Source organism: Thalassophryne amazonica, chromosome 2, assembly GCF_902500255.1.
Source record: "Thalassophryne amazonica chromosome 2, fThaAma1.1, whole genome shotgun sequence".
Taxonomy (NCBI): domain Eukaryota; kingdom Metazoa; phylum Chordata; class Actinopteri; order Batrachoidiformes; family Batrachoididae; genus Thalassophryne; species Thalassophryne amazonica.
This window is the reverse complement of record NC_047104.1, coordinates 58,368,595-58,394,828: the sequence shown is the minus strand read 5'-3', so window position 1 is coordinate 58,394,828 and position 26,234 is coordinate 58,368,595. Positions and strand designations below refer to the sequence as shown.

Sequence of the window (26,234 nt, the reverse complement as noted above, 5' to 3'; positions counted from 1 at the left end):
TTTAAACACCAACGCCCCGCCTTTAGAAACTGGGGCTAAGGGTGGGCCAAGACATTCACGTGGGACACACCCACATTTCTGCACGTCTCCCAGTTACGATCCTCAGCGGGGATCTAACCCTTCAAGCCCCAGCACTGGTGGACACGGGGTCCGAAGGGAATCTGCTGGACAGCAGATGGGCAAGGGAGGTAGGGCTCCCTCTAGTGGCGCTCCCTTCACCATTGAAGGTGCGGGCACTAGATGGCACCCTTCTCCCTTTAATCACACACAAGACACTGCCAGTAACTCTGGTAGTGTCTGGGAATCATCGGGAGGAGATTGAGTTTTATGTGACTCCTTCTACCTCCCGCGTAATCTTGGGCTTCCCGTGGATGGTAAAACACAATCCACGGATTGATTGGCCGTCTGGGGTTGTGGCTCAGTGGAGCAAAACCTGCCACCGGGAGTGTTTAGGATCCTCGGTTCCCCCCCGGTTTGACTGCTAATGAGGAGGTTAAAGTTCCCCCCAATCTGACGGCGGTGCCTGAGGAGTACCACGGTCTTGCGGAGGTCTTCAGCAAAGATCTGGCACTCACACTTCCCACGCACCGACCGTATGATTGCGCCATTGATTTGATCCCGGGCATTGAGTACCCGTCCAGTCGGCTGTACAACCTCTCACGTCCAGAGCGCGAATCAATGGAGACCTACATCCGGGACTCATTAGCTGCCGGGCTGATTCGAAACTCCACCTCCCCGATGGGTGCTGGTTTCTTTTTTGTGGGCAAGAAAGATGGTGGACTCTGTCCATGCCTTGATTACAGGGGGCTGAACGAGATCACGGTTCGCAATTGATACCCGTTGCCCCTGTTAGATTCAGTGTTCACGCCCCTGCATGGAGCCAAAATTTTCACCAAACTGGATCTTAGGAATGCTTATCACCTGGTTCGGATCCGGAAGGGAGATGAATAGAAGACGGCATTTAACACCCTGTTAGGTCACTTCGAGTACCTGGTCATGCCGTTCGGCCTCACTAACGCTCCCGCGACGTTCCAAGCATTGGTAAATGACGTCTTGCGGGACTTCCTGCACCGATTCGTCTTCGTGTACCTTGACGATATCCTCATCTTTTCCCCGGACCCTGAGACCCATGTTAAGCATGTACGTCAGGTCCTGCAGCGGTTGTTGGAGAACCGGCTGTTTGTGAAGGGCGAGAAGTGCGAGTTCCACCGCACTTCTTTGTCCTTCCTGGGGTTTATCATCTCCTCCAACTTCCGTCGCCCCTGATCCGGCCAAGGTTGCGGCGGTGAGAGATTGGCCCCAACCCACAAGCCGTAGGAAACTGCAACAGTTCCTCGGCTTTGCAAATTTCTACAGGATGTTCATTAAGGGCTATAGTCAGGTAGTTAGCCCCCTTTGTTTCCTGTCATGGAGGGAGAGGTCGGTGTGCCCTCGGTCCAGGCCCACCTGCGACGATGCCGTCGGGTGTGGCGCGCCGCCCGTTCTGCCTTGCTGAAGGCCCGGACGAGGGCTAAGGCCCATGATGACCGCCAGCGTTCCCTGGCCCCTGCATATCAGCCCGGGCAGGAGGTGGGTTATCCACAAAGGACATCCCCCTACAAGTGGACTCCCCAAAGCTGAAGGATACGGTTCATCGGTCCCTTCAGAATCCTCAAGGTCCTCAGGTCCGGCCGCAGTGAAGCTCCAACTCCCAGCTTCACTGCGAATCCACTCTGTGTTTCATGTTTCCAGGCTCAAACCACACCACACCTCACCCCTCTGTGGTCCCGGACCGGTGCCGCCTCTTGCCCGGATCATCGACGGGGAGCCGGCTTGGACAGTGTGCCGGCTCCTGGACGTCCGTCGGAAGGGTCGGGGATTCTACACCCGTCACCCCGACAAGCCTGGTCGGGCGCCAGTAGGCGCCCATTGAGGGGGGGGTCCTGTTGTGTGGGCCGCTGAAGAGGAGGTACTGCTGGCCCACCACCACCAGAGGGCGCCCTGCCCGAAGTGCGGGCTTCGGGCACGAGAGGGCACTGCCGCCTCACAGGAACAGCCGGGAGTGACAGCTGTCATTCATCAACTACGACAGCTGTCACCAGTCACCTACCTTACATAAGCCGGACGACATCTCCACCCCGTCGCCCAGATATCGTCTACCTAATAGGTAAACACTCAGCCGTGGTTGTGCCGACGCACATTCCTTTGCTTCTCTTGTTGTGATTTGTTTGCAGGTGATCAGCTCGCTACTTTCAGCTGGAGGCTGGGGTTCGTAGATGGTAGAGGAGTGTCTGGTTTTCACTCCTCGCTCCGAACTGCATTAAGTAGGAAACTGACTCTGCACAAACTGTGAACTGGTTTCGGAGGTGGAGGTGTCATTCCCACCTGGAGAGAGACTGCTGTGTTGCTGACTGTTTACTGGGTGTGTCCTCACACACTCATCCATAACTGTCTTTCTGTATCCTGCCAGCAGTACCAGATCCGGCAGCTGGAGATGGTGGCCACCTGGGGACTCAGGACTTGGCGACTCCGGTGTGTTCCAGATCCGGTGGCGGTGGAAATCATGTGGGGCCCGGCTCCTCTTTGGACGGTGGTCTCTTATCCTCGAGCCTGCCCACACGTCACCTTCGTACATTTGATTGTAATCCAAATTCTGAATCTGTCTGTATTTCGTTGTGCACCTTTCACAACAGTAAAGAGTTGTATTTTTGACTCATCCATTGTCCGTTCATTTACGCCCCCTGTTGTGGGTCCATGTCACTACACTTTCCCAACACATGTCTCCTCTCTGTCTGGCTCTTTTCTTGTATGTCTAGCCGAGAACAAACCTGATACAAATATTTGCTCATTTTGAAATGTATACTTGCAACACGTTTCAAAAAAGCTGGGACAGTGGTATGTTTACCACTGAGGACACTAACTTTCTAAGCTTTGTAGGTGGAATTCTTTCCAATTCTTGTTTGATGTATGACTTCAGTTGTTCAACAGTCCGGGATCGCCGTTGTCGTATTTTCAATGGGCGACAGGTCTGGACTGCAGGCAGGCCAGTCTAGTACCTGCACTCTTTTTCTACGAAGCCATGCTGTTGTAACACTTGCAGAATGTGGCTTGGTATTGTCTTGCTGAAATAAGCAGAAAACAATACAAAACAATAAAATAAAGACAAAGTTTATCAGTTTGAACATTAAATATCTTGTCTTTGTGTTGTATTCTATTGAATATAGGTTGAAGAGGATTTGCAAATCATTGTAACTGTTGGACTATTTTTTCACACAGTTGTTCACAAAGTGGTGATCCTCGCCCCATCTTTGCTTGTGAACGGCTGAGCCTTTTGGGGATGTTCCTTTTATACCCAATCATGACACTCAAAATTAGTGTCCTCTGTTCCCAAACACTTATTGAGTGTTGTTAGAAGGAAAGGTGATGTAACACAGTGGTAAACATACCACTGTCCCAACTTTTTTGAAACGTGTTGCAGGCATCCATTTCAAATAGAGCAAATATTTGCACTAAAACAATAAAGTTTATCAGTTTGAACATTAAATATCATGTCTTTGTGGTGTATTCAGTTGAATATAGGTTGAAGAGGATTTGAAAATCATTGTATTCTGTTTTTATTTACATTTTACACAATGTCCCAACTTCATTGGAATTGGGGTTGTATAAACACATGCATAAAGGTAAATTAATGAGACAGAAATCTGGAAAAAAAACAATGCTAAGGTCAGTGTTCCTCCATATTTGAAGTGAAGTTTAGATTATTATATGCTGAAACTTTCATGCTTTAGTCACAAGCTGCACAATGACTTTGCTGACATGCTCACTAGAAATTCAGCTTCAAGGGAAGGTCTGCTTGTTAGACTGGTTCATGCTGGCAACATAACCTTTTTGCTTCTCACTGTACTGCTCTCGCTAATCAAAACGGGCTTCAGGGAGTTTTTCCTTTTCACGGTTACCATTGTACTTGCTCATGCGTGTGTAAGGACTAAACCTTACTTAAAGTTGGCACTTGGTAGAACTAAATTTAGTGGAAACTAATTGATCCACTAATGGCTTCCAGTTATCTGGAAATACGATCTGCTAATGAAAGCTAGCTTTGCTAATTAGCGACTAGTGGATTAGCAGAAATGTGCCCATCACTGGAACAGTAATTATAAATTTAAATGAATACAGATATGTTGAGCAAAAAGGTGTTATATCTGAAACATAACTGACACAGGTGATGGTCGGGTGACGGCTGTTTTCTTTTTTTTTTAACAGTAAAGGAAATCATATTCCCTGTGCTTTGACACAGGTGCTTTACACAAAGCTGATGTCAAGATGTTTCACTGTGCTTTCTCTTCAAATAGTGCTTGGCTGTCTGTTATGTCCTCACAGGCCATGTGGTCCCGCTGCTTTCCTGTGTACACTGAGGTGCGCCGGCTGCTGGCAGAGGACACAGTAGGGGAAGTAAAGCTGGTGAAGGCCTATTTTGGCATCCCTCTGCTTCACGTTCCCCGTGCAGTGAAGAAAGAACTGGGTGGAGGCGCTCTGCTGGACATCGGCGTCTATTGCCTGCAGTTTGTGCTGATGGTGTTCAATGGAGAGAAGCCAGAGTCCATCAAGGCCAGTGGGGTGCTGCTCGACTCAGGTATGAGCAGACAGGTAGCACATTATGAGTTAGGGATGAAAAACTACAAAAGGGCAGAAAACCATTGTATTGTAAAATAGCCTAAATACAACCATGAAAAAAGCATTACTCTGCAATTTTCATTAAACTGACAATGGGCTCTTCATATGTTCATGGGAGCAGGCCCACTCACGGGGGTCATCACTGAGACGGTAGCCCAAAAGTGACATGCTTATTCTGTCTTGCGTTTTGCAGTGTTGCCATAAGATTATTTATTCATTTTTTTAAAAAAAGAGGAATCAGTGGTTGCTCCCTTACACTATCTACTGCTTACTACTGTAGGCTAACAAGTTTGAGAATCCTCAGTTTTTATGAAATGGAGGATCACACATACGAGGTCTGTTAGAAAAGTATCCAACCTTATTATTTTTTTCAAAAACCATATGGATTTGAATCACATGTGATTGCGTCAGCCAAGCTTGAACCCTTGTGCGCATGTGTGAGTTTTTTCATGCCTGTCGGTTGCTTCATTCGCCTGTGAGCAGGCTTTGAGTGAAGTGTGGTCTACCCCTCTCGTCTATTTTTTATTGCGAATAAATGTCTGAATGATTTGGATCTTTGCTGCATCAATTTTTTTCCAGAAACTGAGAGACCTCCAGGTGGACACCGTTCAAAAAATTAATATGGCTTTCAGGGACGATTTTATGGGGATTAAACAGATTACGGGGTGTTACTGCCCCTTTAAGGACGGCCCACAACTGCTGAGAGTGCAGCGCGCTCCCAGCGCTGATGGACAGGCTGACACCCCGCTGGAACAACCAGATCATTTCCAACATGAAAGCTTTGTTGATCTGGGATCTCGTCTGACTTTCACAAAAGGCAGAAGATGTGGACATCAGCACTTTTTCTGGCACATTCCACCGTTCCAGGAGTTTTTTTTTCATGGAAAAAAGAAGCCGAGGGACGTGCCACCGTGCCGCTCTTGACGCAGCACAAAACCACCTCGGTGTTGGTCTCTCAGGACGGCTTTCAGACGGATTCCGGTTGCTTTTCTGTCGTGTGTATATCCGAGAAATTGAGCTTGAGCTGGACAAGCCCCAACATGTCCTGTGAGGCTTCATCACGGCATTTCTTTGCGCCGAGCGGCTGCACCACAACGCGCCGAACTCCTCCGCACGTCTGTCTTAATGTGCCGGAAAAAGTGCTGATGTCCACGTCTTTTCACAATTCCTGTGCTAGTCAGAGGACATACCGGATCAAGACAGCGTCCAGTTTAGAAATGAATGGCACATTTCACTGTTACAGGAGTTTTTGTCATGGAAAGAGGAACAAAGGCGGAGGAATTCCGCGCGTCGCGGCAGAGCTGCATGGCGAAAAGAAACGCCATGATGAAGCCTTCCAGGACATGTTCTGGCATGTTCAGCTCATGCACAATCACAATCGGATACGGCACCAAACAAAAGTTCCAGCATCATCACCCTGCCCAATGCAGATTCGAGATTCATCACTGAATATGACTTTGCTTGCCTCTACTGGTGGTTGGCTCTCACTGCGGTATTGTATCACTTCCTGTTCCGGAGCACAGCGGTGTTTTGCTGTATCTGTTAGCTGTTTACTCTGCGCAGTTAGATTGATCTAGTTACCTAGATAACGATTTGTTTCACAGTGTTATCTTCACGTGCCTTAACTAAAGCACTCCCTCTGCTGAATCACCTCTAAATTATTTACACGTTATTCACTCTGCATGTTTTTAGGAATCCGCTAGCTTAGCGCAGCTACTAGCTCTTAGCCGGTTTAGCATGGCGGCTTCTCCTGTCTCTCCCGCACTTTTCTGCTCTGGGTGTGAAATGTTTAGTTATTCCTCGGCCTCCTTTAGTAGTAATGGTACTTGTAATAAGTGTAGCTTATTCATAGCTTTGGAGGCCAGGCTGGGCGAATTGGAGACTCGGCTCCGCACCGTGGAAAATTCTACAGCTAGCCAGGCCCCTGTAGTCGGTGCGGACCAAGGTAGCTTAGCCGCCATTAGTTCCCTTCCAGCAGATCCCGAGCAGCCGGGAAAGCAGGCCGACTGGGTGACTGTGAGGAGGAAGCGTAGCCCTAAACAGAAGCCCCGTGTACACCGCCAACCCGTTCACATTTCTAACCGTTTTTCCCCACTCGGCGACACACCTGCCGAGGAACAAACTCTGGTTATTGGCGACTCTGTTTTGAGAAATGTGAAGTTAGCGACACCAGCAACCATAGTCAATTGTCTTCCGGGGGCCAGAGCAGGCGACATTGAAGGAAATTTGAAACTTCTGGCTAAGGCTAAGCGTAAATTTGGTAAGATTGTAATTCACGTCGGCAGTAATGACACCCGGTTACGCCAATCGGAGGTCACTAAAATTAACATTGAATCGGTGTGTAACTTTGCAAAAACAATGTCGGACTCTGTAGTTTTCTCTGGGCCCCTCCCCAATCGGACCGGGAGTGACATGTTTAGCCACATGTTCTCCTTGAATTGCTGGCTGTCTGAGTGGTGTCCAAAAAATGAGGTGGGCTTCATAGATAATTGGCAAAGCTTCTGGGGAAAACCTGGTCTTGTTAGGAGAGACGGCATCCATCCCACTTTGGATGGAGGAGCTCTCATTTCTAGAAATCTGGCCAATTTTCTTAAATCCTCCAAACCGTGACTTACACACCTCTCTGCAGCTTCTCTCCCCCTGCCAACCCCTCATTACCCCATTCCCGTAGAGACGGTGCCTGCTCCCAGACCACCAATAACCAGCAAAAATCTATTTAAGCATAAAAATTCAAAAATAAAAAATAATATAGCACCTTCAACTGCACCACAGACTAAAACAGTTAAATGTGGTCTATTAAACATTAGGTCTCTCTCTTCTAAGTCCCTGTTAGTAAATGATATAATAATTGATCAACATATTGATTTATTCTGCCTTACAGAAACCTGGTTACAGCAGGATGAATATGTTAGTTTAAATGAGTCAACACCCCCGAGTCACACTAACTGCCAGAACGCTCGTAGCACGGGCCGAGGTGGAGGATTAGCAGCAATCTTCCATTCCAGCTTATTAATTAATCAAAAACCCAGACAGAGCTTTAATTCATTTGAAAGCTTGACTCTTAGTCTTGTCCATCCAAATTGGAAGTCCCAAAAACCAGTTTTATTTGTTGTTATCTATCGTCCTCCTGGTCGTTACTGTGAGTTTCTCTGTGAATTTTCAGAACTTTTGTCTGACTTAGTGCTTGGCTCAGATAAGATAATTATAGTGGGCGATTTTAACATCCACACAGATGCTGAGAATGACAGCCTCAACACTGCATTTAATCTATTATTAGACTCAATTGGCTTTGCTTAAAATGTAAATGAGTCCACCCACCACTTTAATCATATCTTAGATCTTGTTCTGACTTATGGTATGGAAATTGAAGACTTAACAGTATTCCCTGAAAACTCACTTCTGTCTGATCATTTCTTAATAACATTTACATTTACTCTGATGGACTACCCAGCGGTGGGGAATAAGTTTCTTTACACTAGAAGTCTTTCAGAAAGCACTGTAACTAGGTTTAAGGATATGTTTCTTCTTTATGTTCCCTAATGCCATATACCAACACAGTGCAGAGTAGCTACCTAAACTCTGTAAGTGAGATAGAGTATCTCGTCAATAGTTTTACATCCTCATTGAAGACAACTTTGGATGCTGTAGCTCCTCTGAAAAAGAGAGCTTTAAATCAGAAGTGCCTGACTCCGTGGTATAACTCACAAACTCGCAGCTTAAAGCAGATAACCCGTAAGTTGGAGAGGAAATGGCGTCTCACTAATTTAGAAGATCTTCACTTAGCCTGGAAAAAGAGTCTGTTGCTCTATAAAAAAGCCCTCCGTAAAGCTAGGACATCTTACTACTCATCACTAATTGAAGAAAATAAGAACAACCCCAGGTTTCTTTTCAGCACTGTAGCCAGGCTGACAAAGAGTCAGAGCTCTATTGAGCCGAGTATTCCTTTAACTTTAACTAGTAATGACTTCATGACTTTCTTTGCTAATAAAATTTTAACTATTAGAGAAAAAATTACTCATAACCATCCCAAAGACGTATCGTTATCTTTGGCTCCTTTCAGTGATGGCGGTATTTGGTTAGACTCTTTCTCTCAGATTGTTCTGTCTGAGTTATTTTCATTAGTTACTTCATCCAAACCATCAACATGTCTATTGGACCCCATTCCTACCAGGCTGCTCAAGGAAGCCCTACCATTATTTAATGCTTCGATCTTAAATGTGATCAATCTATCTTTATTAGTTGGCTATGTACCACAGGCTTTTAAGGTGGCAGTAATTAAACCATTACTTAAAAAGCCATCACTTGACCCAGCTATCTTAGCTAATTATAGGCCAATCTCCAACCTTCCTTTTCTCTCAAAAATTCTTGAAAGGGTAGTTGTAAAACAGCTAACTGATCATCTGCAGAGGAATGGTCTATTTGAAGAGTTTCAGTCAGGTTTTAGAATTAATCGTAGTACAGAAACAGCATTAGTGAAGGTTACTGTTATGTGTCGGACGCAGCTCGGAGAACCGACCAGCGTTTGAAGGACCCAGTATGAAATAAGCAGAGCACGGTACAAAGGCTAACTGAATTTAATACATAACAGTGATACAAAAAATAACAAAAGAAAGTGCGGTCTGGCGTGGTGCGCTCCCAGCAGCGCTAACGGTCCGGAGCCAGAAGCTGTTCGGACCCAAGGACCCCGCCGACACCCCCCAGGTGGCCGCAACAAACCGAGTCTGTGAAAGAAGGAACCATTATGTGAGTCCACACTCTACACACAGAGAGAACACTTAAAGGTGTACAAACAGCAAACACTTCCTGGCTTGATTACTAATCAGCTTCTCAACCTGCAGGCATGGAACATCCCGTTCACAAAACTCCACTGCAGTGGAAGCCGATACATGACTAACATACAGCTCAATATAAAAAGGTGTGAGGGACACCACATTTACTGACTGTATAAATGTTAGTCACAAAATCTAACGTACCTCAGGAAGTGTGCTGACGAGCGTGAGACCTCACCCCCTCCTCTTTCACAGACCGTGCATCAAACCCTGGACGTTCTCTGCATCCACTGATGATGAGATGGCTCCCGAGACGACGATCTCACCCGTCTGGTCACAAGGTCGAGTCTCTGGCAAATACACACTGTATACTCCAGTCTTAAATGCCACCATGTTCCAATCCATATAGATGCACCTCAGCTGTGAGTCCTGACGAGCCGCAGGTGATCAGGGTGAGGTCCTGATAACCTCAGCAACACAGCCACTCAGTCCCAAATGCAAGCCACCTGGAAGGAAAAACAAAAGACAGAAACAAAAAGGCAGCCAGGCCCCCCATCCATACAACAGTTACAAATGATCTTCTTATGGCCTCAGACAGTGGACTCATCTCTGTGCTTGTTCTGTTAGACCTCAGTGCTGCTTTTGATACTGTTGACCATAAAATTTTATTACAGAGATTAGAGCATGCCATAGGTATTAAAGGCACTGCGCTGCGGTGGTTTGAATCATATTTATCTAATAGATTACAATTTGTTCATGTAAATGGGGAATCTTCTTCACAGACTAAGGTTAATTATGGAGTTCCACAAGGTTCTGTGCTAGGACCAATTTTATTCACTTTATACATGCTTCCCTTAGGCAGTATTATTAGACGGCATTGCTTAAATTTTCATTGTTACGCAGATGATACCCAGCTTTATCTATCCATGAAGCCAGAGGACACACACCAATTAGCTGCAGGATTGTCTTACAGACATAAGGACATGGATGACCTCTAATTTCCTGCTTTTAAACTCAGATAAAACTGAAGTTATTGTACTTGGCCCCACAAATCTTAGAAACATGGTGTCTAACCAGATCCTTACTCTGGATGGCATTACCCTGACCTCTAGTAATACTGTGAGAAATCTTGGAGTCATTTTTGATCAGGATATGTCATTCAAAGCGCATATTAAACAAATATGTAAGACTGCTTTTTTGCATTTACGCAATATCTCTAAAATTAGAAAGGTCTTGTCTCAGAGTGATGCTGAAAAATGAATTCATGCATTTATTTCCTCTAGGCTGGACTATTGTAATTCATTATTACCAGGTTGTCCTAAAAGTTCCCTGAAAAGCCTTCAGTTAATTCAAAATGCTGCAGCTAGAGTACTGACGGGGACTAAAAGGAGAGAGCATATCTCACCCATATTGGCCTCTCTTCATTGGCTTCCTGTTAATTCTAGAATAGAATTTAAAATTCTTCTTCTTACTTATAAGGTTTTGAATAATCAGGTCCCATCTTATCTTAGGGACCTCATAGTACCATATCACCCCAATAGAGTGCTTCGCTCTCAGACTGCAGGCTTACTTGTAGTTCCTAGGGTTTGTAAGAGTAGAATGGGAGGCAGAGCCTTCAGCTTTCAGGCTCCTCTCCTGTGGAACCAGCTCCCAATTCGGATCAGGGAGACAGACACCCTCTCTACTTTTAAGATTAGGCTTAAAAATTTCCTTTTTGCTAAAGCTTACAGTTAGGGCTGGATCAGGTGACCCTGAACCATCCCTTAGTTATGCTGCTATAGACTTAGACTGCTGGGGGGTTCCCATAATGTACTGAGTGTTTCTTTCTCTTTTTGCTCTGTATGCGCCACTCTGCATTTAATCATTAGTGATTGATCTCTGCTCCCCTCCACAGCATGTCTTTTTCCTGGTTCTCTCCCTCAGCCCCAACCAGTCCCAGCAGAAGACTGCCCCTCCCTGAGCCTGGTTCTGCTGGAGGTTTCTTCCTGTTAAAAGGGAGTTTTTCCTTCCCACTGTCGCCAAGTGCTTGCTCACAGGGGGTCGTTTTGACCTTTGGGGTTTTTACGTAATTATTGTATGGCCTTGCCTTACAATATAAAGCGCCTTGGGGCAACTGTTTGTTGTGATTTGGCGCTATATAAATAAAATTGAATTGAATTGAATCCACAGTCCACGATTGCTTTTCCTTAGCCCATTGTAGCCTTGTTTTTTTCTGTTTAGGTGTTAATGATGGCTTTCGTTTAGCTTTTCTGTATGTAAATCCCATTTCCTTTAGGCAGTTTCTTACAGTTCGGTCACAGATGTTGACTCCAGTTTCCTCCCATTCGTTCCTCATTTGTTTTGATGTGCATTTTCGATTTTTGAGACATATTGGGTATTACTGGTTGTGGGGAAGAAGGGGTAGGGATAAATAAGCTGATGCTTCACCCTACCCCTTTTCGGACATGTTGGGTACACAGTAGGAACTTTTTTGTTGTTGTCTTTACTGATCTATCTTGTAATTGTTGTTGTATCAAATGTTCGAAATAAACAGTTTTCATTCATTCATTCATTCATTCATTCATTCATTCATGATGGCTTTCGTTTAGCTTTTCTGTATGTAAATCCCATTTCCTTTAGGCGGTCTCTTACAGTTTGGTCACAGACGTTGACTACAGTTTCCTCCCATTCGTTCCTCATTTGTTTTGATGTGCATTTTCGATTTTTGAGACATATTGCTTTAAGTTTTCTGTCTTGACGCTTTGATGTCTTCCTTGGTCTACCAGTATGTTTGCCTTTAACAACCTTCCCATGTTGTTTGTATTTGGTCCAGAGTTTAGACACAGCTTACTTTAGTTTTGTGTCATGTCTGTGATCTGCTTTTTTTCTACAAAATTAAACAACTGAATGAACATCCTCTGAGGCCAGTGAGTCCATAATTCTTGCCAGGGGTTGTAGCACCAAAATTACATTCTAAAAATAACTATTGCACAGTAAATGAAACACTATGGCAAATGGTATGAATAATCCATGTCATGTGACACACAACCCACCAATCAAATGACAAGGATCCACACAGCTATTATATATATATTTTTTTTTTAATTTGTAAAGCACTTTTGTTCTTGAAAAGTGCTATATAATTACATTTTACTTCCTTACTTATTAATTAGCTTTACCTGGATAAACACACACATTTGCTCGTGTTCTGAAGTGGTCTCCCTCCAAGTACTAACCAGGTCCCACACTGCTTAGTTTCTGAGATGCACAGAGTAGACTGGCTGCTTAATTATGAATAAATACAAAGTTAAAAATAATAAATGTTTCAAACTCCAAAAATATTATTTTGTGTAATCAAAAGTAAACAAATAAATAAATAAAAGGTCAATGGATTAAAATTATGCCTCGTCCTTCACTTTCTCACCTAGTTTAATGTAATATATGTATAAGGAAACAATCTTCATCTGCTGTCAATAACAACTATGATTAGAGTTTTGAGGGGCTCACAGAAGACTTATCAGCTTAAAAGTTTGGGAATGGCTAATGTACGAGGGCTGTCCATAAAGTATAGGTCCTTTTTATTTTTTTCAAAAACTATATGGATTTCATTCATATGTTTTTACGTCAGACATGCTTGAACCCTCGTGCGCATGCGTGAGTTTTTCCACGTCTGTCAGTGACGTCATTCGCCTGTGAGCACTCCTTGTGGGAGGAGTCGTCCAGCCCCTCATCGGAATTCCTTTGTCAGAGAAGTTGCTGAGAGACTGGCACTTTGTTTGATCAAACTTTTTTCTAAACCTGTGAGACACATCGAAGTGGACACGGTTCGAAAAATTAAGCTGGTTTTCGGTGAAAATTTTAACGGCTCATGAGAGATTTTGAGGTGATACTGTCGCTTTAAGGACTTCCCACGGAGCGGGACGTCGTGCAGCGCTCTCAGGCGCCATCGTAAGCCGGCTGCGTCCTGACGCGCGGACCTGTCTGCACGTCTTTCATTAAAAAAATCTCCTTTAACAGTGGAATATCCGGATAAAATGCTGAAACCGACTTCTTCTGAAACTTCTCTGTTCTCTCACGACGTCCTGGATCAATAGAGCCTGAAATGTGGAAGTTTTCAGCTTGAAACAGGCTGACGACGGCACCTGGAACCGCTGCACGAAGTCTCGCTCCGTGGGAAGTCCTTAAAGCGACAGTATCACCTCAAAATCTCTCATCAGCCGTTAAAATTTTCACAGAAAACCAGCTTAATTTTTCGAACCATGTCCACTTCGATGTGCCTCACAGGTTTGCAAAAAATTTTGATCAAACAAAGCGCCAGTCTCTCAGCAACTTCTCAGACAAAGGAATTCCGACGAGGGGCTGGACGACTCCTCCCACAAGGAGTGCTCACAGGCGAATGACGTCACCGACAGGCGTGGAAAAACTCACGCATGCGCACGAGGGTTCAAGCATGTCAGACGTAAAAACATATGAATGAAATCCATATAGTTTTTGAAAAAAATAAAAAGGACCTATACTTTATGGACAGCCCTCGTAAACATGAGGGTTTCCAGGATCACCTGGAAACAAAATTATCTGGATGCTATGAGGACACTCGAAATTAAATCTTCAGTGAAGGGCGAGTGAACCTTGAACCAAGTGCACTGAATTTAAGGCAGACTCCTGTATTTTCTAGAGTATAGGTTGCACCTGTTAAAAAAATGCCTCTTGAAGAAGAAAAACCTATATACTGTGTGTCATCTTTTTTATGTAACTTGGGATTTTTGTGCATTGTTGAAATATTCTCTTTATTTTTGGCATGAATTTTTTTATGATTAGTTTATGTTGTTTAGTGCTTTGATTCCAAGAAAGTCCTATAGAAATGGTCATTATTATAAATGAATGTAACTTTTCGGTATGTAAGTTGCACCGGAGTATGAGTAGCAGGACCTTCCAAACTAATGTTTAAAACAAACAACAAAACTACTATAGTCCTTAAAATATGATATGTTGGAAAAATAATTCAAGAACAACTTTTCTGCTGTGACATTTTCTGGGTGGGGTAGAGAACTTTTCAAGTACCCTCTTATCATGATTGATTTATCCTTTTTTTTCTTCTTTTTTTTTTTTTAATTTTGCAGGTGTGGATGAATCTGTGATTGTTGTGATGAAGTTTTCCAGGAACAGAATGGCCTGCTGCACTTTCTCTGTTGCTATTCAGCTTGAAAATGACGCCATCATCAATGGTACCAAGGGAACCATCAAGGTAGGCCATGCAATAATCACATTAAACGATATAGCTTTTTAGGAAACCCACTTCTACATCAATTTAATGTTTTCAAATACATTTTTTTCATACCATGCTTGACCTGCTGCATCATGGCCCCAGCCATACAGATTACTGTTTAGTGTGCTTGTTTCGAGATCACAAGGTTCTCAGTTTAAGACCAACTCTGCCCACTCTCCATGTAATGTGGAGTTTCATCCTGTGTAAAAGGTATGTCAAATAAACTTGCAGATCCATGTCTGATCCGCTGTGGTGACCTTGAGTGAATAATGGAAACGCTGAAAGATCTAGTGCCCTGTGACAGACTGGGGTCCTGTCCAGGATGTACCCAGTCTCTAGCCCAATGCACTGGGATAGGCTCCAGCATCTCTGTGACCCTTAATTGGAATAGGCAGGTATAGAAAATGAATGAAAGAACTACAGTAAAACTCACATAAACTGTCATCGTATAAACTGGATATTCTCATTTACTGGACAAAAGCAAAAGCCCCAATGCTTTTTGTATGGTTTTCCATGTAATACACACCTTACATAACGGATTTTGGATAACAGATTTTCGCTCACATTGGACAAAACATTGTGTCCGATCACAATGCATTTCCATTAAAAACTCGCACATACACCAGACAGAGCAGTCTGAACGTTCTCAATAACAGAGCTACGAAATGAAGTTCAGGACTGACACTCACCAATTCGAGGAAAGCAGGCACCGTATTTCCGTGACTAAAAGACTGAGCATTTATTTTTTCAAATCGCGATCAGACACGGCCCCTAAACAAGGCAGGGCATAATTCAAGGTCGGTAATTATTAGCAAAATGCTGCTTATACTGCCTTCACTGTAATATGGTGTTAGGTTTCACACATCCCTGGGTATGACGAACCAAACCGCTTTAGATCACAACCCTCTGCGTGGCTGCGAACCCTCCCCATAGCCTGACGTGCACCTGCTAAACGACTGAGACTGCAAAGGCTGTGATATGTTACTTTTACTTTTTCACTCCTTCCTCTTCTGTCATATTTTAAAAGGTTTTGCAGTGCGCCCGCTGATTACCTTTCAGTCATGGATCAAAAGTGTTTGGCACAAAAGTCCATAAACTTCACAGCACGGAGCCAAAAATTGACGCTCAAATGACCCGCAATTCATGGAGAGAATTTATACATACCATACCGTTGGTTTGGAGGTTGATGATTGCATAAAGAAGTGGAGCTCGTTGAGGGACACATTAATCCAGAAAAAGCCACTGTTCTTGCAGCAAATTGCATAAAAACGCGAACTAAAAAGGAGAACTTTAAAAGGGTCATGCGCATGTCAACATCACTGCATGGCCACGGGTTACAGAGTTGCAGAAGCATAAATCAAGCTTGATGATTGTAAGGTACTATTCCGCAGCTGACAGAAAAAAGAGTGACTCAACCAAATGTAATCCATTTTAATGCACATAATGCCCGGCGCTTATTTAAGGCAGGCCCTTATTTTTTTCAGACAAAATTTGGACCCGGTGTCACCGAACGAACGGTGACCCCTAAAAATCGGTCCGCCCTGCCTTCACTGTGCATGCTTTCTGTGCGTCAGCCACGGTTCACCAATTTTCACCTAATTTCTGCTTAAAACTGCACTCGTCATCATCTATCTCAGCGACAGATATCTGAAGCTTTTATACAACAATCATTTCCACATAAATTCAGCATTATTTCATCATAACATGGAGGAAGCGATCAGAGTGCTGCAGCCAGATGAGTTTCTGCTGCTACCTTCACTGCGCCGCCATCATTTCACACCATCAGTAGCGACTAACCGATTATCGCCTCGTTCCTGCTTAAAACTGACTTTAGAATGATTTAAGAGGTTTTACTTTGTCATCTGATGGTTAATAATCACATTATTCCCTTTGATGGCTTTGGGTGTAGAGAGTCAATCTCAGATGAGCTGCTGTGGTCCCAAATAACGCATGCGCAGTGAAGGCAGGGTGGACCAATATTGGAGGGACCATTCGGTCTGTGACACACGAGTCATTAAATGAAGCAGGTCCAGATTCAAGGTCATGCTTTCAATCAAGGATATACATAAGCCTAATTGGTGCTGGAGATTCCCCATAGATCATTCGGCCTGGCTGTAACTAATCTGTTACATACAGTAACGGATTTGGCCCATTTTATACGTATAATGGATTTTGTCCGTTTAATACATTTAACAGATTTAGATTATAATAGACATAATTCGCTGGTCTACCTGAAACCATTATATGCAGGTTTTAGTGCGTTTTGAAATTGGGATCAAATGATCCCGACATATATAAAACTCTTTCCCTATTGTAGTACATTGGCAAATCGTCAATCACACATCAGCGTACACAACATTCAGTAAAGTTAATGATGAATAATATCACAAAGGGTAGGGTTAGAAAAACATTACTTATTTTCTTAAGGAAGCTGTGAGGGGACCACAAAAACAAAAGACAGACTGCTCTGTTTTTATCCACAATCACACAGCAGCGTACACAACATTAAATAAAGTTCATGACCAACATTTCCACTAAAAACTACTATAAATATGCAAGTCTGCAATCCTCAATTAATTTATTAAGTCTTGAGTGATAATGCGATGATAATGGTACTGCAGGTCCAGTCAACTGCTGTGTACAAGCATCCGAAAACTGCAATTTTCTCCTTGTACCACAGTAATTCAGTGCCAGAAAGACACCTGGTATTTTCAGCTACTCCACCATTAGGTTTAGAGATGATGAGTTTATCTCAAAGCTTGTCCAAAACTTTGCAGTGTGTACGTTGTTTGCAGCATGGCGATGGGGAGTGGCCAGGTCATGTGACTGCAAAGTTTTCTCTCTCTCTCTCTCTGTCTCTCATACACACACACACACATATATATATATATATATATATATATATATATATATATATATATATATATATATATATATATATATATATATATATATATATATGTGTGTGTGTGTGTGTGTGCATACATCACGACTAACCTATATTTGGATAAAGAGGTGGAGCATAGGTAAGCCCATGTATGACCGATGGTCATAGATGGCCCAAATAAAGCCCAGACATTTCCCCGTCTTCAAGTTGAAACCCAAACTAAGCTAACAGGTTATCCTTGATTTGGTCGTTAATTAAATATTTTTTCAGGACTGTGCGGTGGTTCTCATAACGGTTTGTTTTGGTGTGGTCATTAAAAATTATGACCGACTTATTTTCTCAAGAATTTGGACTAACTTGATTAACTGCTCCTACTATCATCAAGCTATGGAAAGCTGCTAAAAGTGCTAATGCCATTAGCAAAATTAAATGGCATTAATTTCACTTGACACAAAACTGCTGCACAGATGCAACAAATAATCTGTCAGGCCATTTCACCAAGGCATATGATTGCAGATATTTGTAATAAAATGATCATTTCTAATAAAATGTTCCAAACGACAAACGCAGTCCTATGCAGCTACGGTTAGGGGTCTCTGAGCTAACATAGCTCTGAGTTGGAGCTCAGGTCACAGCAACAACACATGAGCCTTCACTCATAGCAACCCCACCCCTAATCATGTAAACCGGTAACTATATGGCTTAAAACATTTTAAAGTAAAGAGTTACAGTAGTGTTCAGAATAATAGTAATGCTATGTGACTAAAAAGTTTAATCCAGGTTTTGAGTATATTTCTTATTGTTACATGGGAAACAAGGTACCAGTAGATTCAGTAGATTCTCACAAATCCAACAAGACCAAGCATTCATGATATGCACACTCTTAAGGCTATGAAATTGGGCTATTAGTAAAAAAGTAGAAAAGGGGGTGTTCACAATAATAATAGCATCTGCTGTTGACGCTACAAACTCAAAACTATTATGTTCAAACTGCTTTTTTAGCAATCCTGTGAATCACTAAACTAGTATTTAGTTGTATAACCACAGTTTTTCATGATTTCTTCACATCTGCGAGGCATTAATTTTGTTGGTTTGGAACCAAGATTTTGCTCGTTTACTAGTGTGCTTGGGGTCATTGTCTTGTTGAAACACCCATTTCAAGGGTGTGTCCTCTTCAGCATAAGGCAACATGACCTCTTCAAGTATTTTGACATATCCAAACTGATCCATGATACCTGGTATGCGATATATAGGCCCAACACCATAGTAGGAGAAACATGCCCTTATCATGATGCTTGCACCACCATGCTTCACTCTTTTCAGTGTGAACTGTGACTTGAATTCAGAGTTTGGGGGTCGTCTCACAAACTGTCTGCGGCCCTTGGACCCAAAAAGAACAATTTTACTCTCATCAGTACACAAAAATTCCTCCATTTCTCTTTAGGCCAGTTGATGTGTTCTTTGGCAGATTGTAACGTCTTCTGCACGTCTTTTATTTAACAGAGGGACTTTGCGGGGGATTCTTGCAAATAAATTAGCTTCACACAGGCATCTTCTAACTGTCACAGCACTTACAGGTAACTCCAGACTGTCTTTGATCATTCTGGAGCTGATCAGTGAGTGAGCATTTGCCATTCTGGTTATTATTCTATCCATTTTGATGGTTGTTTTCCGTTTTCTTCCACGCGTCTCTGTTTTTTTTTTGTTGTCCATTTTAAAGCATTGGAGATCATTGTAGATGAACAGCCTATAATTTTTTGCACCTGCGTATAAGTTTTGCCCTCTCCAATCAACTTTTTAATCAAACTACGCTGTTCTTCTGAACAGTGTCTTGAACGTCCCATTTTCCTCAGGCTTTCAAAGAGAAAAGCATGTTCAACAGGTGCTGGCTTCATCCTTAAATAGGGGACACCTAATTCACACCTGTTTATTCCACAAAATTGACGAACTCAATGACTGAATGCCACACTACTATTATTGTGAACACCCCCTTTTCTACTTTTTTTTTTACTAATAGCCCAGTTTTATAGCCTTGAGAGTGTGCATATCATGAATGCTTGGTTTTGTTGGATTTGTGAGAATCTACTGAATCTACTGGTACCTTGTTTCCCATGTAACAATACGAAATATACTCAAAACCTGGATTAATCTTTTTAGTCATATAGCACTACTATTATTCTGAACACTACTGTATAAAAAGCTACAGTTGTCATGGAGGGGGAAACTAGTTATAGTGAACCAATCTGGTTTTTGTACCAGGCTGTAAGCATGTTTATTACTGCTCTAAAATTGGACATTTTAACCTGGGATTCTATGGGAATCTGCTCCTTTCCAGAGCAAGCCTCAAGTGGCCAGTGAAGGAAAAGTTGTGTCTCGTTGTGGACCGCTGAAGCTTACTGCTTAGGTAGCATAAAGCATTTGCCCAGAAAAAAAAAAAAAAAAATGGTTTCAAGTCTGACAGTCTAGTAACTGAAGTTACACTGTTGTACTGTTACACTGATTACAAATGTTTTCAGACTAAGAAACATCAGGGCTAGCTACTGGCCAGTTTTGACATCACTATTTGGCTTTTGCAATGGTTCTGCAATGTTTACAATGTTGACCTTATTGGATGATAAGGCACACAGTGAACTAGACTGAATGTTATGAGATGTGTTGCCACACTTCTGCATGCATGTACTTTTATGTAACTTACTCGTATGTAATTATTGTATGAAATGGGTTGAGAAATTTATTTACATATTGCTAATCCCAATCAAATGTCTGTTATGTAGGGTGTCTAAAAAATATATATACTTAAAAGTACTCTGAAATACGAATACCAGGAAATGGTTTTACTTGGAAATAATGGTGTTTTTCTCATTTCAGGAACCCTAATGTTTGTTTTGCATGATATTAAAATCTAGGAAAAATGCCACAGTTGACCCTAATTCAGAGAACAAAAATCATTGAGTTCTGTGCAAAGAAGCCTAAGGACTGACTTGCATCTCTTTCCATACAAAATTCAGTCTCAGAGCGAACTAACTCCCCAGCAAATGGCAAGGGAGACTTGAATTTGCTACATGGCTTTCCAAAAAACTGGAGACAGATGATTTGTTTCTTTGGTAAATTCAGAGGAAGAGGTTACATTGATCATGTGGTGTAAAAGATAAAGGCTTAAAACATCAAAAAGGAAAGACTGAACTAAAAACTGTGCATTTGGGACAAAAATTACATGCTTCTGCTACATGGTCATGCAGAAAATGTCTGATAATATTGATTGTTTTTTCTGTGCTGTAAAAAGTACTTCTGGGTACATTTTTTTGAGAGACCCTATAAACAATACAATAAAGTGGGATGGAGGAATAACACCTGAGTCCATGTTGTTAGCTTCACAAACCTCAGACTCTGCTGTACAGGGAAAGGCACAGTGGAATGCACATAACTGTGCAGCTTACAAGCATGGATTTCATCATGATCCAACCTGTATCCTGTTTGAGAACAGAATTACATATTGGGTGGGTTAGACTCTAAAGGCTTACCATGAGATGCTGAAAATTGTCATGCTACTTTATACAAAAACACATTACAAACACAATTCACATACTCCAACTTTAACCAAAAAAGTATTTGCTCATCCACATTGACACTTCCTAAAAACCTTCGGCCACATGTTACGTGTTCGCCATCAAGATGGACCCTAAAGTGTTTTACGTTGTGTTGTGCAGGTTAAGAGGCCTATGCAGTGCCCAACCACACTGGTGGTGAACGACAGAGAGACAGAGTACCCTCTGCCTGAACCCTGTCTCCCTCTGAATTTCACTAACAGCACTGGGCTTTGCTATGAGGCAGAGGAAGTGAGGCAGTGTCTTCTTAAAGGTTGGTTATCACCCAAAGATGATGTTAAATTATTGCAGCTTTCCTCATGCTTCTCATCAGCACAAGCAGTGGTTGCCACTACAACTAGACTTCAGAAATGCAAGGTCCTTTCAAGCTACATGTAGCCAAGATAAAAGCTGCATGTTGGGAAAGTGTAGTGACACGGACCCACAACAGGGGGCGTAAATGAACGGACAATGGATGAGTCAAAAATACAACACTTTACTGTTGTGAATGGTGCACAACGAAATACAAACTGCTTCAGAATTTGGATTACAATCAAATGTGCAAGGGTGATGTGTGGGCAGGCTCGAGGATAAGAGACCTCCGTCCTGAGAGGAGCCGGGCCCCACACGATTTCCACCGCCACCGGATCTGGAACACACCGGAGTCGCCAAGTCCTGAGTCCCCAGGTGGCCACCGTCTCCAGCTGCCAGATCTGGTACTGCTGGCAGGATACAGAAACACAATTATGGGTGAGTGTGTGAGGACACACCCAGTAAACAGTCAGCAAACTGAAGTCTTTCTCTCCAGGTGGGAATGACACCTCCACCTCCAACACAGTAATACACTTAGTGCAGAACCTGAGGGCTACTTAGTTTGACGTGCGGAGTGAAGTCCATCACCCGTCACGTTTCCCCAAACTCAGCGTCCCGCTACGAGTAGGATCCTCAGGCGCTCCTGCAACAAACTCAGAGAATTACGTGCGTTTTGGCACAATCACGGCTGAGTGGTTTACCTATTAGGTAGACGATATCTCGGCAGTGAGGTGGAGATGCTGTCTGGCTTTTATGGGATGGTTGATGTCAATGAGTGGCACCTGTCACTCCCGGCTGCTCTGATGTGGCGGCTGCGCCCCCTAGTGCCTGAAGCCCGCACTTCAGGTTGGGCGCCCTCTGGTGGTGGGCCAGCAGTACCTCCTCTTCAGCGGTCCACACAACACTGCACCTGCTACAAATTTACATCTTTAATTTGACGTTTTCCTACTCCTTATCAACCAGTTTTAGCCATGGCAATTTCTGTGTACTTCTTGATTTTGATGCATGCCATGTATACTGTAAAATAGAATGCGACCAATGTATTGGTTGGCCGACAATATCGGCCGATATGAGCCTTCTACGAAAATATCAGTATCAGTGTTATTTTTGCTTATATGAAATCTTTTTTTAAATTTGACCAAATATATGATGTTGAAAAGCAAGGTTGGCAATGTCATTATGTAGTTTGTCTAGCAGAGGGCGCGATGACAGCATTGCTTACTAATCCTCAGCCACACTCCACAGTTTGAACCGTCTCTTTCTCAACCCTTGCTAAAATAATGTAACATATGAAAACCTACAAAGTGCCTGTTGCACATTGTTAAAGTGTTGGTTGACGTTTTTAATACTCTTCCCTCAGTTTTGCAACTGTGCCAGCTGCCTTAAAGCATGCTGTGGTTGGGCCTCTTCTTTAAAAAAAACGTCATTGAAACTCTTCTATTTTATCTAATTTAGACCTGTTTCCCACTTGGTCTTTGTCCAAAGTTTTAGAGAAAGTTGGTTTTACCGAATTGCAGTCATTTTTAGATAATAATTGTCTTTGAAAAATTCTAATCTGGTTTTAGGTCCTGTCATAGTACTGAGTCTGCTCTGCTAAAGGTACATTATGACATTGCTTTGTCTGTGGATCCCAAACACCCTGTGTTACAGTTGTATGCAAACATTTGGGCACCCCTGATAATTTTCATGATTTTCCTTTTATAAAACATTGGTTGTCTGGATCAGAAATTTCAGTTAAATACATCATGTAGCAGACAAATACACTGATATTTGAGAAGTGAAATTAAGTTTCTTGTATTTACAAAAAGTGTGTTTGGGTACCCTTGTAATTTTATTGATTTGAATACATTTAGCACTTATTATTGGAACACAAAATTGGTTTGGTAAGCTCATTGACGCTTTACCTCCTTACACAGGTGAATCCAATCATGAGAAAGGGTATTTAAGGTGGCCATTTGCAAATGTTTCCCCTCTTTGCATCTCTTCTAATGAGTGGCAACATGGAAGCCTCTAAACAACTCTCAAGTGACCTGAAAACAAAGATTGTTCAACATCTTGGTTTAGGGGAAGGATACAAAAAGCTATCTCAGAGATTTCAGCTGGCAGTTTTCACTGTGAGGAACATAGTGAGGAAATGTAAGATCACAGGCACAGTACTAGTTAAGGCCCGAAGTGGCAGGCCAAGAAAAATCTCAGATAAGCTGAAGCGAAGGATGGTGAGAACAGTCATAGTCAACCCACAGACCTGCTCCAAAGATCTAACATGATCTTGCTGTAGATAGTATCTCTGTGCATCGTTCAACAATACAACACACTTTGCACAAAGATGCTGTAATGCAGAGGAAGACTTTTCTGTGTACACTCATCATGCTCTGCCCCTCTCTTCACCCGAGTTTCCAGAACATTCAGCCTCAGATCAGATGAGACGATCACAAAAGCGATCATCGATCTTCGGCCTAGGGTGCTCTGGTACCATGTATACTTATGAGCATCCTTATGTTCAAACATGGTGTTCATTATGGACCATCCATGACTAGCACAGAAATCCAATAACAAACGACCCTTCTGGTTTATATCTGGGAGGCCCTTCCTGCCAATCACGCCTCTCCAGGTGTCTCTGTCATTGCCCACGTATGTGTTGAAGTCACCAGCAGAACAGTGGAGTTCCCCATATGCACAAACAACAGTCAGTCCCCGCCACCCGAAGTTGCAGGGAGGTGACTCTCTCATCTACGGGGGTAAAAGCCAATGTAACAGTGCTCAGCCGGGGAGTCATGAGTATCGCCACACCCGCCTGGCACCTCACACCCTGGGGAATGATAGAATAAGGTCCAACCACTATCAAGGAGAGTGGTTCCGGAGCCAAGGCTATGCATGGAGGCGAGACCCACCAGATCTAACTGATATACCTCCACCTCCCGCACAAGCTATGGCTCCTTACCCCACAGTGAGGTGATGTTCTACACCCCCAGAGCTAGTCCCTGCCATCCGGGTCTGGTCCGCCGAGGCCCTCGACTTTCACTGCCACCTATGGGACAGTGCACCCGAGACCAGCCACTAGGCGCTCGCTGATGGGCCTTCACCCAGGCCTGGCTCCAGATGGGGGCCCCGGGCTTCCTCCGGGCCAGCTCACATTTTCTCTGCCTTGTTTTGTCATGGTGTCACCTGAGACCAATTTGGCATGGGAGACCCTACCAGGAGCACAAAGGCTCCAGACAACACAGCTCTCAGGTTCATAGCGGCACACAAACCTCTCCACCATGATATGATGAAGGTCCCGGAGAAAGGGTATCATTTTATTTTAGTTTTTTTAACTCCCTAATATCTGTATTGTATCAGCTTCCCAAAAATCTTCATCGGTTGGGCTGTAGTAGATAAGGCCATGGCTCAGCTGTGGGCTCAGTGGCCACAAAGCGGGAGACGGATAAGGCAAAACAATCTGTTATTTCTGTTCTTTTGCCAAAGCCAAGGATTTATTATTTTGCATATGTGCGAGTTAAAACTTCTCCTGTTCATCTGCAGGACTAAAGGAGAGTCCACGGATGTCTCTGGCTGATTCTGTCTTGCTGTCAGCGATCATGGATGAAATCAAAAACCAGGTGGGCGTGATCTAAACATCAACAGCCAGTCCAACTGGCTGCACTTGTTCAGCTACAACAACCTGCAAGTTGTCACAGCCGAACTAAACCTACTTGTATGGAACATCCTGAAGTTGTGGACATCAGATCTCTGGCACAGAAGAATGTGTGAAAACCTCATGGAGCACCACTGAGAGAACTGTGACATTTTGAGTTGCAACTGACAAGAACAGCAGTTATTAATCCTAATTTAAAATGCAGGTGGATTGACCAGCTACTAAATGTTTTAAGATAATTATTTCCAATGTTATTTTTCAGCTCCAATGTCAAATCCTCAGAATTTTAATTACTAAATTATTCTTAAAATAATATTTCACATTTTATGTAAGATATGAACAGATAATTTATGTTCCATGCCAACATGTTGTAATCACATATGAAATGAATATAGAATTGACTGAAGCATTTTGATTTTAAATATACTGAATAGAAACATTTTCAGACTGTGAGGTGCATTTGAGTTTGAGGATTCTGTCATGTTTTTCTTTCACCAGCAGGTTCTCTGCCGAAACAAATGCTTGATTTTTTGATGACGACTATGAACGACCTTTGGGAGTTAGTAGGGATGGCTGCTCGTTTTCAAAGATGCTCATTAATCCGTTTCACTAACACGAATCAGCATAGGCATTGCTGTGAACAGGGGTTTTGTAATCAGTCCTGTGAATGTCTGTGGAAGAAGAAAGTTACTTGCAAAAACTAAATAAATAAACGGCTGGATGGATTTTCAAACTCACTGGGACTACCACACAACAGTTATGTTGACTAAGAACTTAACCCATAGGTAGGGTTGCCAACCGTCCCTTGAAAACGGAATCGTCCCTTATTTGGAAATAAAAGTGTGCGTTCTGTATTGACCTGAAATGGGACGCAGTTTGTGCCGTATTTCTGTGAGAATCAAAAAGTCTGTAAAATGTCAATGGAATTGACTGGCGCTTTATATGGAAACTTACGGTAAATTTGATCCCAGGCTCTCTCCTGCTCTTCACCAATGAGCTGACAGACACGAGTTAACAATACAGAATTGCTCTTATCTCACTGGTTGATGGACATCTCGCAAGAAGATACTGGACGAGAAGAGAGATGTCGTGAGCCGACGACGGTCGTTGGACAACCATAACAAACCAGCATGGCTGATACCGATACAGACAC

General features: G+C 43.0%; 1 protein-coding gene across 1 annotated transcript in view; it reads left to right on the top strand.

The window, feature by feature from the left end:
* The window catches only part of LOC117524685 (trans-1,2-dihydrobenzene-1,2-diol dehydrogenase-like), a 35,931-nt gene extending 10,837 nt beyond the window's left edge, over positions 1–25,094 (top strand). The window contains 4 exon segments of the mRNA XM_034186506.1: positions 4,357–4,609; positions 14,519–14,643; positions 21,259–21,409; positions 24,970–25,094. Of these exon segments, the coding sequence (XP_034042397.1) occupies positions 4,357–4,609; positions 14,519–14,643; positions 21,259–21,409; positions 24,970–25,061 (621 nt within the window). The 3' untranslated portion in view covers positions 25,062–25,094.
* The last annotated feature ends 1,140 nt before the right edge of the window (positions 25,095–26,234 follow it).